Source organism: Lepus europaeus, chromosome 4 (genome assembly GCF_033115175.1).
Source record: "Lepus europaeus isolate LE1 chromosome 4, mLepTim1.pri, whole genome shotgun sequence".
Lineage (NCBI taxonomy): Eukaryota > Metazoa > Chordata > Mammalia > Lagomorpha > Leporidae > Lepus > Lepus europaeus.
In genome coordinates, this window is record NC_084830.1 from 61,721,190 (window position 1) to 61,741,025 (window position 19,836).

At 39.5% G+C, this 19,836-nt stretch overlaps 1 protein-coding gene and 1 pseudogene across 1 annotated transcript; one reads left to right on the top strand and one right to left on the bottom strand.

The window, feature by feature from the left end:
- Positions 1-1,726: 1,726 nt before the first annotated feature.
- On the top strand, positions 1,727-5,889 carry PMP2 (peripheral myelin protein 2). Its single transcript, XM_062189527.1, has 4 exons — positions 1,727-1,799; positions 3,780-3,952; positions 4,152-4,253; positions 5,839-5,889. Exons 1-4 carry the CDS (start codon positions 1,727-1,729, stop codon positions 5,887-5,889), a joined length of 399 nt encoding a protein of 132 aa, XP_062045511.1.
- Positions 5,890-14,371: 8,482 nt separating this feature from the next.
- On the bottom strand, positions 14,372-17,686 carry LOC133757666 (mitogen-activated protein kinase 6-like; annotated as a pseudogene).
- Between the last annotated feature and the right edge of the window lie 2,150 nt (positions 17,687-19,836).

A 19,836-nucleotide genomic window follows, 5' to 3' on the forward strand; every position in this document is an offset into this window, starting at 1 on the left:
TACTACTGAGTAAATGAAGGACTAGGTGCTACAACCCATTTCCATACTTCAGGATGACTCCACAGCCTTTGCTATTTTCTTCCTCTAGCAGGAGGGAAGAGGAGGCAGGAGAGGGAGATGGAAAAGAGAATATTAGCAAGATACTATTAGTGATCATAAGCACGCATTTTTGATGAATTTATCGTATTTTTATGATTGTGAAAAAAAACAATAAAAGTAGAAATTTTTGAATTTTCTTTCCTTGTTCAGTCAACAAATGTTTGTTCATTAGCTACTATGTGCACACATGGTGTTATACCTTGGGATAGCACATGAGCAAAATCACATGTTGTCTCTACTCACATGGAATCAAGATTTCAGTGGGTGACAGAAATATTTTGGGTGTATAAAACCTGGTAATATCAGCTGTATTACAACCAGAAAAACTTACTAGGAAAAGGAATGGCAACAATTAGACATTTCCAAGAGTGACACTTATGCTCAAAGTGGATTTGCCTTTGCTCCCTTGGTCACATTCAGGGGCTTTGGTGTGCCACCACAGCCTAGATCTCTTGATTTTAATCTCTGAAGATTTTTAAGAAGACAATGAGTACTAATTTTAACCATGATGACATCAGCATTGCCTCCCCTTTGGCCATGGCTGCTGTGCATATGTAATATAGAAAGAGCAGGGTGAGATGGTGGTCTAGGGCCTAGGCACTGGGGGACAGTGCTGGATTCCAGTCCTGCTCCTCCTTACTCAAGTTTTGGGTGCAAATGACCTAACTTCCCCAGCTAGTTTTCCTCTCTGCTAAAACTGGTATGTTAACAGTAACAACTTGTAGAGTTGTTGAGAGGATTACATGAGATAATCTGTATTAAGCACTTAGTCTGATGACTAACCTGTAGTGAGCTTCCCATATCCATTAGTATTATTTTTTAATAGAAAATCCTTTCTTTAGAGACCTGTGGATTTATTTTTAAATGGCTTAAACTCAAAGTTGCCATAGTAACTAAGAACCTGCTTAGTTCAGAGTTAAAGATTTTTTTAGATGAAAATCTTTGCTGTGGTCAAAGAGGCTGCTATAGTGTTGCTTCTTGTCCTATCACATGAATACCATTTCTGTACTCTACTATAACAGACTGATCTCATTGTCTGCCTACTCTCCCTGCCTGGGATATGTGAACTATGCCAAGCCTCCTTTACCTATGAATACTTCCTCACACTGCTCCCTGCATTTCTCTCCCACAACATATTTGAGACTGTTATTACAATACTCATGGGCACTTCCCCCTCTTTCTTCCCTTTCAGTAAGAATTCTTAATTGTGCAGACTCAGGATTGAGAATGACCAAGATGCTTCAATGCACACACACACACACATTCACTCACAATCATATAGTCCACAGAATATTCCAAGGCATTAAATACCTAAACATTTTTCTAAATCTAAGATTGGCCAAATGTTTTTGTGAAGTTTCACATAGACCTCTCATTCATCTTTATAAACATTTTTTGGAGACAAAAGGCAACATTATGTGGGGTTTTCTTTTATCCTGATGGATGGGCAGCTAGCGATTGAAAAGCCATTCACTGCCCAGTCCTGACACTGCCTTTCCCCATTGGGTCTCTGTAAGAGTCACATGCTCCGGACATCTTTGAAAAGAATCTTCCGAGGCCTCAGCATCTCATTGGAGTCTCCTGGACCCCACCTAGAACTGTGTGGAGCTCACTCCTGTCCGTCACGATGAGCAACAAATTTCTAGGCACGTGGAAGCTTGTCTCCAGCGAGAATTTTGATGATTACATGAAAGCTCTGGGTAAGAAGTGCTCTTTCTTGTTCTGGCTGAGAGGATCCTTTTTAAAGAAAGCTATGGGACACTTCCCTCTAACACCTTTTCCAGGCCTCTGGGGGAGTTTGCATAGGTTGAGCTATAATCCTTTTCTGGGGTTAATCTTCTTCTCCATCATTTGGATAATGTATTATATTTTTGTTTGTGGCAATTTTTAATATAATTTAAATGATAACTCCACTGATTTCAAAGACAATTTTGTACCAATAGGGCTTTAGTTGCAGGCCCAGAAGAAGCCATAGAAGGCTAGTCAACCCATCCTCTGGCCTTCCTGAAGCCTGGTTTTAGAGCAATTCAAGTGCATCTCAAAGAAGAAGTTGAGTATATTGAAGGCACTAGAAAATCCCAATTTAAAATGATGATGTTTAGCCAAAATAAAATTTACTCTCTCTGCATCTAGGATGTCCACTATTACACAGTCGTAGATACAAGGATTTTGAAAAGCAAAAAATTTTCCTAAGTTAGGATGTTCAGAGACTAGGGATGTGAGTAAGAGAAAAGCAACTGGGATTGTAGCAGTGGATTGAAATTCAGTTACTCAACCATCAGAGAACTTCCTGGAAGTTAGAGCAGCAAATGGGGATGGAAAACCTGGTCATTAGTTAAAACTCTATTTCCTAGTCTTTCTAGAGAATGATACAAAAGTATGAGCACAATAGGTGCTCTTAACATCTATTTCTCTTGGAAATTTTCCAAGAAACATTTGTATACTGGAGAGTGATGCCAGGAACCACAGGCTGCCCTGCTTGTCACAGTGCCTGCAGGTTTGCCTATCTGTCGAGAACGCTTGTATAAAACTTTCTAGTGTTAGCTAAAATGAGCAAAATCATGCTATTGTTGCCTGGAAAACTATGGGAATGTCATGAGATAAATCTATACCGTGCGATTGGTTAGACCTGTGGACTTTACTGTGCAGATGAAGAAGAGGCAAAATATGAGAGTCTTGGACAGGGACTCTCTCATTGTTTTCAAATCACAGAGTGAGAAAGAGCACCTTGCAGACTGGTGAATGTAGACTCAGCTCTACCGCAGAGACTATGATTCAGTTTGAAAAATGTCCTAAATCATGTAATAGAAAGCAATCAGAATTAGTAGAAAAGTATACAGTTCACAGTTTATTAGATGTAACTCTTCACTTCTTGTTTAATATAGATATAAATTTAGATACCAAAGGGATTTTTTTTAAAAGAGGGAAAAGTAAATCAAAACATTTGGACTTCCCATAGGGGCCTTAGGAGACAAGTTTTTCTTTCGTGTATTTCTTATTTGACATTTTTCCTCTTCCACGTATTTCTACAGTCTTGGTGATAGCAGTAATATCAATAGTCTTGATGATAGCAATATAACCTAAAGGTCTAGTTTTATTTTGTTTTTCAAACACAGAAGAGCTTTAAAAATCACTTTGTTTACTTGCAATCATTTGAAATGGTACAGATCTTGAAAGTAGGTGGATAGTTTTTTCTTAATAGCTAAATTTAGGAGCCACAAAATTTCAGAGTTGAGATTCTGCCAAGGAAATGAAGCGAATTATGCTCTATTACCATAATATATTAACAAAGGAAAAATATAATGGAACAGCATGTATATTCCAGTTTCATTTAAAATACATTAATTAATAATATTTGTAGTACAAACTATAGTATCTATATAATTCAGATAATGATATATTAATGATTTTCAATGGGAGTAAGATTGGACATGGTGTAAGTGGACAGCTTTCATCTTTTCAGCTGCATATTTGTGCTCTGTAAAATCTGAAGACATCATTTTGTAATGATAAAACCTAAAATATTTGAGTTCCGGACATGCATTCCACCAGGTAGTGAACCATCATGAGAGGAGGCGTTAGTAGTAGATGACACTACCTGCCAGCTACACACCTGTGACCTCCAGGCTCCTTGGGGACATTATCTTGAGCAACGCAATCTAACGCTACTTCATTTTCAGGTGTGGGGTTAGCCACCAGAAAACTGGGAAATTTGGCCAAACCCAATGTGATCATCAGCAAGAAAGGGGATATCATCACTATACGAACTGAAAGTACCTTCAAAAATACTGAGATCTCCTTCAAGCTAGGCCAGGAATTTGAAGAAACCACAGCTGACAATAGGAAAACCAAGGTGATCCTTAATGTTTCTCTTTCAAGTTGGTCCCATCAGCTGCTTCAGAGAGGTTTATTCCTGCTGGTGTTTAAAATCATGGGCTCCATTCTGCTGAAAATGAATGTGCCTTCTGAGACCCCTATGATAAAAACACTGAATGAACTACTTTAATTAACCGATGTCCAGGGAAGTCAATGACATGAACTTGTCTTTGCAGAGTATCATAACCCTGGAGAGAGGCGCATTGAATCAGGTACAGAAATGGGATGGCAAAGAGACAACCATAAAGAGGAAGTTGGTGGATGGGAAAATGGTTGTGGTAAGAATATTTCTACTTCTGAAGACAGAAATAATATTACATAAGCAAGCTGGTTATATTGTTTTCAAAATATGCTTTGTTTTTTTGGAATACAAATGGGTAAAACAGCTAACAAGAAAGTCAGAGTTAATGCATGAATCACATTTAAACCATAAAAGACTCATCTTCAAGTACTGGCACAAGATTTTAGACATAACAGTACATAAAAATGATAATGAAGTTAAACAGTGAATAAAAAAAAATCTTATTAGTTTTGACTCACAAAGGAAAAGGCAAATCTAATTTTTTTTTTTTAAACAGGCAGAGTGGACAGTGAGAGAGAGACAGAGAGAAAGGTCCTTTTGCCGTTGGTTCACCCTCCAATGGCCGCCGCGGTAGGCGCGCTGCGGCCGGCACACCGCGCCGATCCAATGGCAGGAGCCAGGTGCTTCTCCTGGTCTCCCATGGGGTGCAGGGCCCAAGGACTTGGGCCATCCTCCACTGCACTCCCTGGCCACAGCAGAGAGCTGGCCTGGAAGAGGGGCAACCGGGACAGGATCGGTGCCCCGACCGGGACTAGAACCCGGTGTGCCAGCGCGCAAATCTAATTTTTAAAAAAGATTTACTTATTTATTTGAAAGAGTTACAGAGAGAGAGAGGTCTTCCATCCAATGGTTCACTTCCCAATTGGCCGCAATGGCAGGAGCTGCACTGATCCGAAACCAGGAGCCAGGAACTTCTTCCAGGTCTCCCACTTAGGTGCAGGGACCCAAGCACTTGGGCCATCTTTTACTGCTTTCTCGGGCCACAGCAGAGAGCTGAATTGGAAGTGGAGCAGCTGGGTCTCGAACTGGCGCCCATGTGGGATGCTGGCACTGCAGGTCAGGGCATTAACCCATTGTGCCGGCCCCGGCAAGTCTAATTTTTAAAAGTAATATATGCCTCATAAGGCTCAATTGTAGAAAATTTACAGAAATAAGGGTTTTTTTCCTTCAAGAATTCGCAGTAACTTAGAATAAACCATGCCAATAACGCAAGCTGAGCTTTTTGGAAAGCTCTTCTAGTCAACTGATACGAAGCATGCCAAAGGTTGTATGAGATGGCCTCTAATGGTTTTCAAAAATTAAGGCTCTGTGCTTACAAATAAATACATGTGTTGCACATAAATAGATTATGTAAGGGTTTGAATGCTTCTTTCTTTAGTACAGTGATTCTAAATCCCTGTTGCACAATAGATCTACATGGAGAGGGCACTCCAGTATGGGGACACAGATCCCCTGAACGCAAATTCTCGGGGGACAAGGGAAAAGGCATTAGTACATTGGAATGTTCCCTGGGTGATGCACATGTGCAGATGGCTTTGAAAACTATACTTCTAGTAGATTTCAATGTATAAAACTTCCCACTTTAGGAAAAATTCCTGCTTCTTAAAAAGCATAGATTAACTTTAAAACTGCTTTTATTTTAATGGTCATAATTCTGGATTATCTATTGATATTCTATTACCTCCAAATTTAACTTACAAATGTATTCCATTTTATTATAAATGTATTGTTCTCCAATTTGAATTTTTGGTAGTCAATTAATCTCTTTCCTCCTTTTTAAGGAATGTAAGATGAAGGGCGTGGTCTGCACCAGAATCTATGAGAAGGTCTGAGTAATTTGTTTCCTCGCTGAAGTGATATTTCATCATTTAATGTTGGTAGTCAATTGACAAGACCTGAGTATACTGCATTGTGCTCATTTGTTTGGTTTTGCTTTTGTTTCAAAGGGTCAGATAGGCAAAGGCCAAAACTGAGAATTAACCCAAAGTTCAGTATTATTTAAACATTCTCCATGTATATGCACATAATTACTGTATTAAAGCAACTTAAATAATTGATGATGTCATTTAATTAACTGCCAAATTATAACCTATGCTGTATATTATAAATGATAATAAAAAAGTAATAGTAGATTGTTAAAAGGAAATAAACATATTGATTGGAATAACAAACTCAAATAGATTCAGGGACCAGGAAAGTTAAGAGGAAGGAGGATCAGAAGTGAGGCAATTTCTGCCTTGAGTTGAGGAGTTCACTGCAGGCATTGTGGGAACATGGTTAAGACCCTCTGGGTATGCCTGCATTGCATATCAGCATAACTGAGTTTGAGTTCCCACTCTGCTTCCCATGCTTGCTTTCTACTAATGCATATCCTGGGAGGCAGCAGGTGTTGGCTCAATACTTGGTCCCTGGAAAGCACACGGGAGTCCCAGATTGAGTTCTGGACTCATGGTTTTAGCCTCTCTCAGCCCCAGCTGTGGCAAGCATTTGGAGAGTGAATCAGTGGGTGGCTGTTTCTCTCTCTCTCTCTCCCTCTTTTGCCCCTACTGTCTCTCTCACCCTCCTCCCTCCTTCCCTTCTTTTCTTCCTCCCTTTATTTCTTTTTCCTGTCTCTCTCTTTCCCTCTCCCACCCTCCCTCTCTCTCTATTGCTTTTCCTTTCAAATGAATAAAAATCAATAGAGAATTTCTAGTCTCATCTGAAAGGGGCAGCCTCAACTCCAACTGATTCTTTAAATTGAGGGACAATGTATAGATGGTGAAATGTAGATATTAAGGGTAGAGTTGAATTGCTTGTGATGAATGCATGCACCATATAACTCACAGCCAATCAACATACAAAACATTTCCTTAATCCTAGAAACTTTTCTCATGCCCTTGCCCAATGTCCTGCCCAGGGCCACTCTCACTAAATCCAAGTATAGTAGTGATTTAGTTCCTCTCACTTCAGATTAATTTGCTTGTCCATATATAAATGGGACTATACATTGTGTACTTTCTTCTGTTTTCCTTTTTAAATTCAATAAAATGTTTTTGAGTTTCATCCACATTGTGCCATATAGTGGTAGTGTATTCCATTTTATTGTGAAGTAGCATTCCATTGTAAGGATATATCACAAAATATGTATACATTCTTCTGTTAAAACAATTTAGTTGTTTTTAGTTTTGGCTACTATGAATAAAATTGCTACCAACATTCTTGTCTAAGACTTTCTGTGGATGCATGAGTTCCTTTCTTTTGGGCACACAACTAGTCATCGATTTACTGGGTCCAATAATTTTTCACAGGCAGGAATGGGAGGCCACCATGTTCAAATCAACATAGTTTCTCAATTATATAATACATCTGAAGTAACAGAACTACTTCAGATGTATTATATAATTGAGAAACTATGTTGATGTTGATGGGAATCATGGTATTTACATAAAAGAAGGGACTTACAAATACAGATTAAGGTCAAGCATGAAAGAAACATGTAGGGATGGAATAGAATCAATACAAATTCATGCTTTGTAAGCTATGCAAATGTGTTCATACGTATGTATAATTTCAAGCACAGTTTGCATATATATATGCATGTGTGTAAGGTATTCATGCATTTATGTGTATGTATACATATATGTGTATAAGTATACATTTTCTACCTTTATGTGCCAAAAGAACTTAGAAGCAAAGACACCTCAGAAGGAATGATAATATCTGGCACTCAGATGTGGTGTCTAATATCATTTCCCATTAAAAAGAATGAGAGCCTTGGAGAAACTGCTGAATCCAAAGCAAGAGCAGGGCAGGTTTAAGAAGAGCCTGAAACATTTCACTGGAAAATAAAGAGATAATAAAAAAAATTCAGGCATGCCATCAAAATATGAAGGGGCTTCCACTGGCAAATCTGGGGCAGTTTGAGTGCATAATTAGTGAGAAAAATAATAAGCTATAAATGACCAGGAAAAAATAGAAACCCATGAATTCATACGAATAATAGATAGAAATATGAAAATGTGTCTTCTTTACCACAGAATTCAATGTACCAACTGGTAAATGCAGAATGAGTTCTGGAATCATAAAAACATAATTTTCCAACCATTAGAGCAAATATTGGCTCAGTCAAGCAATGTCAATGGGTGCTAAAACTGACGGAGGGGGCATTTGAATTAGGAGCAAGGCATTAATTTTGCCTGAATGCATCTCATCACAAATTGTTTATTAGTTACAAGGGCAAAATAGGAGCTGGACAGTGGAAAAATTGGACAACCTTTGACTTGATTATCAAAATTAACCTCACCAACAAAGGGCGGATGAGCAACATGTGCCTTCAAATGTGATAGCCTGCGAAGGAAGCAATAGCACTTATGTAGGAGTCTGGCCTGGAAGCCATACCTGAATTTAATCATCAGGAAACATCAGACAAATTCTAAGTGAGGAATGTCCTACTTTTTTTAAAAGGAGGAAGTATTGCCTAAATTTTTTGAAAATGTCATAGAAGACAAAGAAACACTGTGGAAATGTTCCAGATTAAATGATACTAAAAATAAATGACAATTCAATGCGGTGAATGATCCTTGACTGGATCTTGTACTGCAGATAAAATAAATGCTCCAAAAGATAGTATCATTCAAATGGCAAATCAGATTAAAAGTACACTGAGATCAAATAAAAGAGTAACATTATTCTTGGGAAATACACACTGAAGTATTTTGGGGTGATGGGAAACAATATATGCAACTTACTCTCAAAACTTTCAGAAAAAATACATGGATATAGAAAGAAGAGCTGATAAATGGAGTTAAATTTGACAGGAATCTGAATAAAAGGTATTTTTTCTTTTTAAACAAATACTTATTTATTAGCTGAAAAGGAGAGTTACAGAAATAAACACGGAGAGACAAAGAGAGAGACAAAAGATCTTCATCTGCTGGTTCATGCCCCAAATGGCCACAATGGCTGGGGCTGGGCATGCTGAAGCCATTAGCCAGGAGCCAGGAATTTCATTCTAGTCTCTCATATGGGTGCAGGGGCTCAGGGACTTGGTTCAGCTTCTGCTGCTTTCCCAGGTGCATTTGCAGGGAGCTGGATTGGAAGTGAAGCAATCAGATTTGAATCAGGCCTCATATAGGATGCCGGTGTTGCAGGTGGCAGCTTAAATTGATATGCCACAGTGCTGGTCCCAATTGAACTAGCATTATTCTTACAATTTTTCTATAATTTGGAATTTATTTTCAGACAAGATTTTAAAAATATAAATCCTGTTCCTTCTTGCCATGTGATGCTCTGTGCCACCTCAGGTCTCTGCTAGCAAGAACTTCTTCACCAGAACCTGAACCAATGGTTTCCACTGGGTCTTAGGCTGCCAACATCCAAAACCCACTCAGTAAAGCCTGCAATGGACACATACCTCTTGGAGAACCACAACAAGAGCTCAGCTTCCTTATGAGGGACCAACCACCTGAGAGATAATGATGCTGGGTCTAGGAGCACACAAATTGAACGAGATTTTGCCCAATCTGCAAGAGCCTTGTTGCCTCCCTTGCATGCAGTCCACATAGGTTCTTCTTCAGTTGCTGAGTTCCTCATGTTCCAAATAGACCAGGTGGAAAGAAGTGAATCAATAATCACCAAGTATCTAGTTCAGAAGTCAGGCAAAAGCTCTTGAGTTATTCTGTGTCCAGAGCGTGGCCTAGAAATAGCATGCAGGCTATTAGACCAGGTATGCTGGAACAAGATACAGCTACACACCTAGTGTGAATTCACGATTTGGGATTAATTGGGACAGTGACCTCCTCAGAGAGATGACCTGAAACTAATGGACCCCTCAACCTGGTTTTGCATAAGCTCTCAGGATTTTGATTCAGCTTTAAGAGCGACGGAGAGAATTCTAAATTGACTGTGATTAAGAGTTTGTGGGAAGTGGAGCTTATGAGAGTTGTGAAGTTGAATTTTAGAAAATAAAGTCATATTCCTTGGGGAAAAAAAAGCACAGAGCTTGGCAAGCCTTTTTCTGCTTCTTGATTTTCTTTCAATAAGAGCCTGGGCAGCAGCACTAACATGTGGTTTTTGGCATTGTTTTGTTTTGTTTTTTTGTCTCCTTCCAGATAAATCCATTAAAAAAGGAGAATTTTTAAAAAGTGTTGCTATTTTTACAGGTTGGTGGTAATATTACTGCCATAAACTGTATTCTTCAATAAACAGAATTGCTCTATTATATAAAGGATCATGCGTACTTTTTACTTTCACAACAGGAAAAGTGGGATTATGCTGATATGAGCAAAATAGTATAATCATTTCAGCAGATGGTACCTGCTGCTAGATTTCAAAAGGTTTTCAATCTACTAGAAGAGAGGGTTTAAAAAGAAAAAAACCACACCAAAGACTTTGTGTCTTAGTCCATTCCGGCTGCTATAACACCATAAAACGGATGGACTTATAAACAACAGAAATCAATTTCTCATCCTTCCCACAGGCTGGGCAGGTGCTGACAGAATTGGTATCTGATGAGGGTCTCTTTCCTGGTTTGCATGGTGGGAAGGGATACACAAGCTTCTCTGCCCCCCCCCCCTTTTTTTTTGACAGGCAGAGTGGATAGTGAGAGAGAGACAAAGAGAAAGGTCTTCCTTTTTGCCGTTGGTTCACCCTCCAATGGCCGCTGCGGCCGGCGTATCGTGCTGATCCGAAGCCAGGAGCCAGGCGCTTCTCCTGGTCTCCCATGTGGGTGCAGGGCCCAAGCACTTGGGCCATCCTCCACTGCCTTCCCGCGCCACAGCAGAGAGCTGGCCTGAAAGAGGGGCAACCGGGATAGAATCTGGCGCCCCAACTGGGACTAGAACCTGGTGTGCCGGCGCCGCAAGGTGGAGGATTAGCCTGTTAAGCCACGGCGCCGGCCTCTGGGCCCTTTTTATAAGGGTTCTACTACTCCCATTCAGCAGGTGTCCCAACCACTCTTGAGGGCTTACTAATGATGACCTCGCCACCCCGCATGCCATCACCTTGAGGGCTAGGATTTCAACATATGAGTTTCAGAGGGGCAAACACGTTCAGACTATAGCCTGGGCATTTTAGAATATTAAAAAAATTACCTCAAAGCATAATTTTGCTTGTCTAGTTCTTTTTTAAATAATAAGGTGGTTCAGAGCATAGACTGCCCAGTTGAAATTCTAGTTACTGACTGTGTGTCATTTGGCAAGTCACTTAACCTTTCTTGCCCACAACTCTTTTGTCCATTAAAATAGGGATAATAACACAACATATCTCACTGAGTTATAAGGAATATGTTAATATGTAAAGTGATTAGAGCAGTTCTTGGCACAGGGTAAGTATTGTAGAAGTAGCTTCTGTCATTATTACTTATCTGATAATGTATGTGATGTTCAAATGGGTCATTCTTTTACACTTCAAAATAAAGGGAAGGTCTTAGAGGTGTTGGTGTTTTAAGAGGTTTGTACACCAAGTGACTGAATTTACTAGGAACACTATTTATATAAGTCCCTACTTAGATGTTATTTGGCAGTTTCTGATTAAATCTTTAGTCAGAGGAAGTTTCTGTCTGGAAAGTCTCTAGTTAGAAGTCAGTTGGGGGATCGGCACCTGCACTCGCATGGGAGACCAGGAGGAAGCACCTGGCTCCTGGCTTTGGATCAGCGTAGCTCCTGCCATAGTGGCCATTTGGGGTGGGGTGGGGTGAGCCAACGGAAGGAAGACCTTTTTCTCTGTCTCTCTGTCTCTCACTGTCTAACTCTATCTGCCAAATAAATTTAAAAAAATAAGTCATTTGGTGGTTTTGTGAATTCACTAGTTAACATTAATTGGTTATTTCTGCATGGGTTAAGTTCAAATTTTACAGTTTACATTGAGTTATATTTTAGTTTGCTTTGGAGGAACCCAGAACACCAGAGCTATCTCAGCCTGATGGCTTCCCTGTTACATTTTTAACACTGTTTGTTGTTGTTGTTGTTGTTGTTGTTGTTTGTTTAATTCCTCAGGTGATTTTAAAATCTGGCCAGTTTAACTACCATTATGCCAAAGTCTTCCAAAGTGAGAAATTTAATATAGTCTACTATCAGGCTGCTATCAATTCAGTGTAGTGAAAGGTCACCAAAGTCAGGAGTAGCAAGGGTTTCCAATGTGAAATTAAGTAGGAGTAGGCAGTAATAAAAGCACTACCTTAAAAGCAATTCAGTATTATCAAGTTCTTTGTTGGGGAGCCAACTGCTTAGCTCTTTGTTATTTCCACTGGAGACAACACGATTGCTATTATTCATAACAAAGCATATGGGAAAGTGAAGGCTTTAAAACAGCAAATGTGCACCAACAGGGAAAGAAAAGCTATAAAATAACGCTAAACATTTGCAAATAATTATTCATTTCTCAGCAGAACTTCAAAAGTAAGGTCAAATTGCCATAAAAAGAAAAATGTAGTATAGAACTAGTTCTTGAAATAGCATTTCCATGTATTACTTCTTATTTAAAAAAAAAAATCCATGTAGGAAGACAACCCTTGGGAGGCCTGAATGCCGTATCAGAGTACCTGGGTTTGGGTCTCAGTTCCACTCCCAATTCCAGCTTCCTGCCAATGCCCACTCTCAGAGGCAGCTGGTGATTGCTCAAGTAGTTGGGGCTGTGTTACTTGCATGGGAGGCTCAGATTAAATTCCATGCTCTTGGCTTTCACCTGCTTGGTCCTAGCTTTTGCAAGCATTTGGAAAGTGAACCAGAGGATGGGGGATCTTTGTATTTGCCTTTAAAAATGCAGCAATTTTCATTGGTTTGGGAGACTAGAATGACTATCCTAGTAGTACCAAAGATTTAATGCCTGCATTGTGAAAGCATATTGAAAACTAGCTATGTCACAAGGCTGTTTCATATCCATTAAGAAAACCAAATAATACCATTCTCTTGTTGGAATTTAAAATGGATGTTTTTTTACACAAAGTGGCATTTGGCATAATATAATTATATGTTATTCTTTATCTTTGATAATTATACTTTTTTAGGTAATTAATGCATCATTGGTGCATGGAAATTGCATTAGATAAATTAAATAATGTAGTGTATATTGGTGATGAATTTCAGTTTCAGAGTTTCCAAAGAAATCATCACTAGATTTTTATTTCCTAATGTGACTTGGAATCTAGAGAATACTTTATTGTCCTCAAAGCTGGAACAATGTAGATTTTTGTTTAAAGCTCTCTTGTGGATGCCCCATTTCACTCGTTTCAGCCCTGTTTCCCTCAGCAAGATTGTGCACTGTTGAAGGTAGGACCACAGCTACTGAGACTGCTTTATGTCAATGAAATCTCCCAGGAAAGAATTCAGTAAACACTAGCTGGAGACAGGAAGGTGCAAGGCATCTAATGTTCAGTTCATACCTTAGAGAGGCAACAGGAGTATTCCAGCAACAATTCCCCAGGTGCAGTGAGAAAACACAGATTTGAGTCCTGGCTTTGTCACTTATTACTTGCGTGGCATTAAGTCACAAAGTCTAACTTGGAATTTCCAATTTTCTTTTTTTTTCTTTCTTTCTTTTTTTTTTTTTTTTGCTGGCCATGTTTTATTTGTCCTTTTTCTTCAAACAGGAAAACCAAAGATACAGACAGTATTCAATAAAATAAAATAGATGAAACAAATTCTAAGAGACTGGGATGCTACATGCTACATTTAACCTAATTTTATTCATGCTTGCCTTGGATGGGGAATAAATCATTCAGTAAAAACACACAGTAAAAACAAAATGTCTTACCATGTACAACTTTTAAACTACAATAATGATGTACCTTAATTACTTCCATGCACACAAGTCTAACATTACAGTTTCTTTTTTAAAAATAAACACAATTAAGACTTCTAGGAGCATTTTATAATAAAGTAATTCCTAATTTTTCTTTGTAGATAGATCAAGCACCTCCAAAATACAAATTCCTATACACAGTGAGCACTTTAATTAAAACGAACAGTTAAGTAAATTAAGTACGTGGACAGCCATAGGCCAAGCTGACATGTATTCACCTAGGTAGGCAACAAACCATAGTGCCAATGGAAAAAGTGGATTTGCAAATAAATTTTTTAAAACTGTTAACTTTTATAATTAAATACAGAAATATGATTTGCTAAAATAAATAAGATGTGATGTATTAACACTTGAATGAATCCCAGAACGTTACGGAACGGTGAATGAGTCTCACTAGAAAAGCTGACTACACTAACGCTGGCTAAACAGAAGTGCAGACTGTGAAGCACTAGGGGGAGGGGTGTATGCTTTGCCACATACTCTTGTTACCTTGAGGTAGATAACACATGTGTACCAAATTCGGCATTCATTTTGCTGCTGGTATCATGTGTTTAAGAAATGTGTACAGTATGAAAAACTTGAAAATACTCATGAATGAAAAATGTTTTAGGAAAAAAATAGATATTTTCATGCAATTATGTACAGTCTCACTGTGTAAATTTCAAGGCAAGATTTGTTTCCTGTAAAACAGATCATTGTTCTATGAGAATGTTTTTTACTTGTCTTAGTGCATTTCTTTTGTCTCCTCCTGCATTGCATTATTTTGCTCTATTCTTTATTTTGTGTGCAAACGACATGCCAGTTAAAATGAAAGCTATCTCACATGTAGAAAAAAAGTCTGGATTTTAAAAACCAAGAACTAATAAAAATCCTTACTAAATGACACCATCTGACTCAAGTAAAAAAATGACTTAAACACTAGTAATAAAAAAAGACAAAACACATTTCATGAAGAATACAGAGATATGTCTGCTGAGTGTTTTAGTTGAGATGTTTCAGAATGCTGCTGTAGGTTTTATGAGGAATCTGAGGGGAAGATTTCATGGCAGAAGGGGTCAATGTGGCCTGTATGGACTTTAGTGGTGACCCAACCGGGCTGTGAAACTGTGGGATGCCTATGGATTCAAGCTGTTTGTTAAACAGGAGCTCACCACTGTTGCTCAGAAATCCTTCCTCACTTGCTCTCTCCCCAAGCTTCCCCTCCTCTGCTGGCTCAGTTTCTAGCATTTCAGTATCTTCCTTCCTGCTAAAGAACTTATCCAAGTAACTGGTGTAAGTGTTCTCCTTCTCAACTTGTTCATCCTTCCTCACCTCACAACAAAACTGATTGATGAGAAAACAGTCCTCCCCGCCACTCACAAACTGGCTGTCCCACGAAGACTGGTACAAGGCTTCGAGCTGAGCCAAATTTGCCATTCCCTTTTCCTGTTTTTCTTGGCTTACTGACTTTGAGATCAAACTTTTCAATTCTAGTTGGGACACTGAGCTATTCAAGTCGTTTAATTTATCAACAACAGCAGTAGGCTCGTGTTGTGAACTAAGCTGAATAGTTCCTGCAATGAAGGAGTCAAAATCAAATCCCTGATTCTTTTCCCTTTCCTTTTCAGCCAGTTGCTGTGACGCTTCTTCTAGAGCTATCTGGGCTTTCACTAATCCATTCCTTTCCCATTTTGACTTGCCTTTCTTGTCAGATTTTTCTTTGCTCTGCTCTTTCCAATTGGAAAGATCTATAATAAGTTTGGGTTCATGGTAATGATTAACTTCACTCTCCCTCCAAACTAAGTTATCTAAATATGATGATGACCTCGTTTTTTAGTTACAAGTATGGCTACACTCCAGGTCACAATATTTGTTTTCATGATGATCTGGGTACTGCCAACAAGGCTCAGTAGAGTAATTGGTATCGAAAGCTGGATCCTCCAGATACTTTTCCTGATCTCCATCCAAATATTTTTGCGGGTCAACTTGTACTTCTTCGTCCATGACATCAGACAGAGCCTTCGGGTCAAGCTGAACTTCATCAATATCAAAGTTGTTACGCATAGGCCAATCATGCTCTGAAAACTGACAATCATGGTACCTTTCCCAGTTATAAATGTGACTATGAGTCTTATCCATAAGCAAAATGTCATCAACTTCGTCTTCAATATGAAAAGGATGACTTGAAATTGGCTCATCCATTGGAAACGAATAGATGCTCATGTAAGGATGGGAGAGCGCTTCTTCTGCAGTCAGCCGGTCCATGGGGCTCAATGTCAGAATTTGTTCCAGGAAATCCAGTGCTTCTCGACTAATTCCCGGAAGCAGCTGAGTTAAAGGTTTGTGTGGCTCAGTCATGTCATTTCTAATGTAAACTGGAATTACGCCGAGAAGCTCCTGACGATCTTCCTCATGTACAACAGGAATAGATTCCAAAATCAGTTGCATCTGTTCAAGTTCATGTGCACCTGCAAAGAGGGTTTTCCCAGTCAGCATTTCAGCAAAGATGCAGCCTGCAGCCCACATGTCAATGGCTTTAGTATAACTATTAGGAGAAAGTAAAAGACGTGGAGATCTGTACCATTTAGTAACCAATCCTTCAGAAAGATGACCCTTATGGGAATAATGAGGATCCATGATCCGTGCAAGACCAAAGTCACCTATCTTCAGCACCAAGTCTTCAGTATTAGTGAAAAGATTAGCTGGTTTGAGATCTCTGTGCAGTACATTTGCAGAATGAATATACTTGAGCCCACGTAGCAGCTGATACATGAAAAGCCTGGCATGCTCTTCCAGTAAAGGGCCCTGCTCCAGCACATTGGCCAAGTCTGTCTCCATGTACTCCTGAACAATGTAAACACTGTTCAGTTCCGTAAGAGAGCCCACATCGTCTGTTAACTGGCTTCCACTGGGACCAAGAATTTCAAACACTTTCACAATGTTATCATGGTCAAGTCTTCTAATAATTTTGACTTCACGTAGAGCATGTTTAACACTCTGGGGATCAGTAAGGACAATTTTCTTGATGGCTACTCTCTTGTCACAGTCATTGTCTACAGCAGAAAAAACCAAGCCGTTGCCTCCACAACCCAATGGTTTTAAGTCCGTATACCTAGAGCCCAGATCAAAACCATGGATGTTCATAAGACTTTCAAATTTCTCTGCCATTTTGAAACCCTTACTATTGCCTTTTCCTTTCAAATTGTTGAACTTGTGTAACAAGGAAGAAAACTGGCATCAAAAGGAAAGATCTTTCAAAAAGGGAGAAGAAAAATAATTATGCTTCCATAGCAAGATGGTTTCTTGGTGTTCATTGCATATGGCAACCGGGCCTGTTGAGTTCCCCTTAGATTTAAAGCTCAAAAAACTCTACTCATACTGAGAATTAAAAAGATTGCAGTACTCATAGTTCAAGAAAGGGGCAGCAAATCTGCAGACATCTAAAGAAAACACTCAAGAAACTCAAACGGAATGAAATGACATACTATGCACTCAGATTTACTGTGCTAAACGATTTAACATTTAACAAAAATGTGAATAAATATGCACACAACAGGCTTCTATGAACATTCTCCTCACAGTGCAGATACATTCAGTGTTGGACTGGTCCTGAGCAGCATCATTCTAAGGTGCTGGTAAGCACTATTTCCGTTTTGCTTCTTTTCTTCCTTTGTTGCTATATATTTCAACAGGAAGCCCTCGTGGCTGTTGGTTAACAGATGTCTTTTGTTAGTGATCAGGTGGCTCCAGCTCACCACAATCACAATCAAAACTACCGTCCATCTTACTCCGATACAACGGGACTTCTCCGACTCATCGAGGGAGTGCGGGGCTCGCGGACAGCCCCCAGGGTCGGCTCAGGTCTCCGGCTGTGCTGGCAGCAGCGGCATCTCAGGAGGCTCTCGCTTTGCCGCAGTCGCCGCCATGTAACCCCGACCCGCGAGAGAGCGGAATTTCCAATTTTCTTATAAGCTGTTCCACACAATGTTGTATAGAGGAAATAAAAAAGATACGTTGCATATGACAGCACTTTGTAAAGTGAAAAGTATTTTTCACACATAAAATATTGTTGCTATTATTATGGCTATGTTTCTAGACATAGGTAAGTATGAATCCTTATATTTAGCATCTAGATTTGTTTTATTTTGTTTTTTGTTTGTTTTTGTTTTGGGGCCTCCTGTTTGTTTCACTTGTTTTGGTATAAGAGTGCTCCAAATAATGACTGTAGAAGTATACAGGGCCTTTTCTGAATGCCCAGATCTGGAAAATAGATTAAATGAAGTCAAATAAGTTATGCAGTCTTGATTCATTCCACTACTAGTGGGGGACAGAGTTACAAGATACTGTTAAATAGAGCACTGTTCAGCACCTGGAGTCATGGGCTGGGCCACTGGTCCTCTCAACCCCAGGCCACCCTAGTGTGGGTCATTCACCAGTGCACAGCCTCGATTTCTCCACCTTAAAAAGGCATGGACAGAGGCTCTGAGCTGATTTCAATGACTCTAAATCCTAATCAGTCTAGATTTTATATTGTTATGTCTAATATCATTAGCCACTTACTACAGAAATAAGCTTATGGTTGTGAGCTTCTCAGCCTTAATAGCTGCGTACTTTCCCGCATTACGGAAGTTCCATGGGCACAGAGATATGAATTCTATATTTTTCCCTTCCACACTCCTCCCTGTTCTCCAGCCAATAGATTCCTCATCATCCTCCAAGGGATAAGGCTTTCACATTGATTTCTCTGACATGCCTTGAGGGGGCGTATTCACTAACGCTTTCCCCTGTGCTACCCCTGCAACTTAATGGTTGAATTGTAGCTCTAATTCCAGGCTGAAAGCTACATTGAATAAATTTAATTTTTTTTAATTTTAAAATTTACAGCCTATGTGTTTGATTTATAGAAAGGACTTTTGAAATATTTGCTGGATAAATTAAGCATGAATGGGGCTGGCGCTGTGGTGTATTGGCTAAAGCCGCCGCCTGCAGCACTGCCATCCCGTATGGGCACCACTTCCAGTTCCAGCTGCTCCACTTCTGATCCAGCTGTCTGCTGAGGCCTGGGAAAGCAGTAGAAGATGGCCCAGATCCTTGGGCCCTACACCTGTGTGGGAGATCCGGAAGAAGCTCCTGGCTCCTGGCTTTGGATCAGCGCAGCTCCGGCCATTGCGGCCAATTGGGGAGTGAACCAGCGGATGGAAGACCCCTCTCTTTCTCTCTCTCTCTCTCTCTCTCTCTCTGTGTGTGTGTGTGTGACTCTCACTTTCAAATAAATAAATCTTTTAAAACAAATTAAGCACAAATGAGCACCTCTTCACTTCCAACCACTGTATCCTGCACCTAGAAGGTCCCATCTACACCAAGTTTGATGGACAAGTATCTCAAAGTATTTCTTTTCCTTGGAATTTCACAGACCACATAGAACAATCAAATCCCATTACAATGTGCTGTCACGTGTAGCTTTCCTTTCTTTCCCTTTGCAATGGTTAGAGGTGTACGCGAAACTAATAAACAGGAAATCTGTCTGCTGCATCGTTTTCCTGATAAATTGCATGCATAACTGTGAGATTACACCTGAAGTGGTTCTACAGGAAAGCCTAGAGAGGATTTTCATACTTAAAAATCATGAAAGACAAGAGATTGAGTCCATGAATTAGTGATATGATAAGATTTCTTTCTGTTCTGGTAAGAAGCATAGACTGGGTCAGTTCTGAGACCATTTCCTACCACATACTCTGTAATTATCTTGCATATAATTCATGTTGCTTTTAGATTTTTGAAATATTAATGTGAGGGCAAAAGCATTTGGGTGGGAAGGACACAGGGAATGATCAGAAAAGCACAGAAGGAAACTTCTCTCAGTTCTCTGTGTTTTTATGAACTGCCTTCATAGCTCATGGAATCCAGAATCCTTGTGGGGTTCAAAAGAGACCTGCAAAGCCTTCCCATTGATTTACATCCACGCTGCTGATTCAGCTGGTGAACGTCTGAGATCATTGTTAGACCATTCTACAGTCAATATA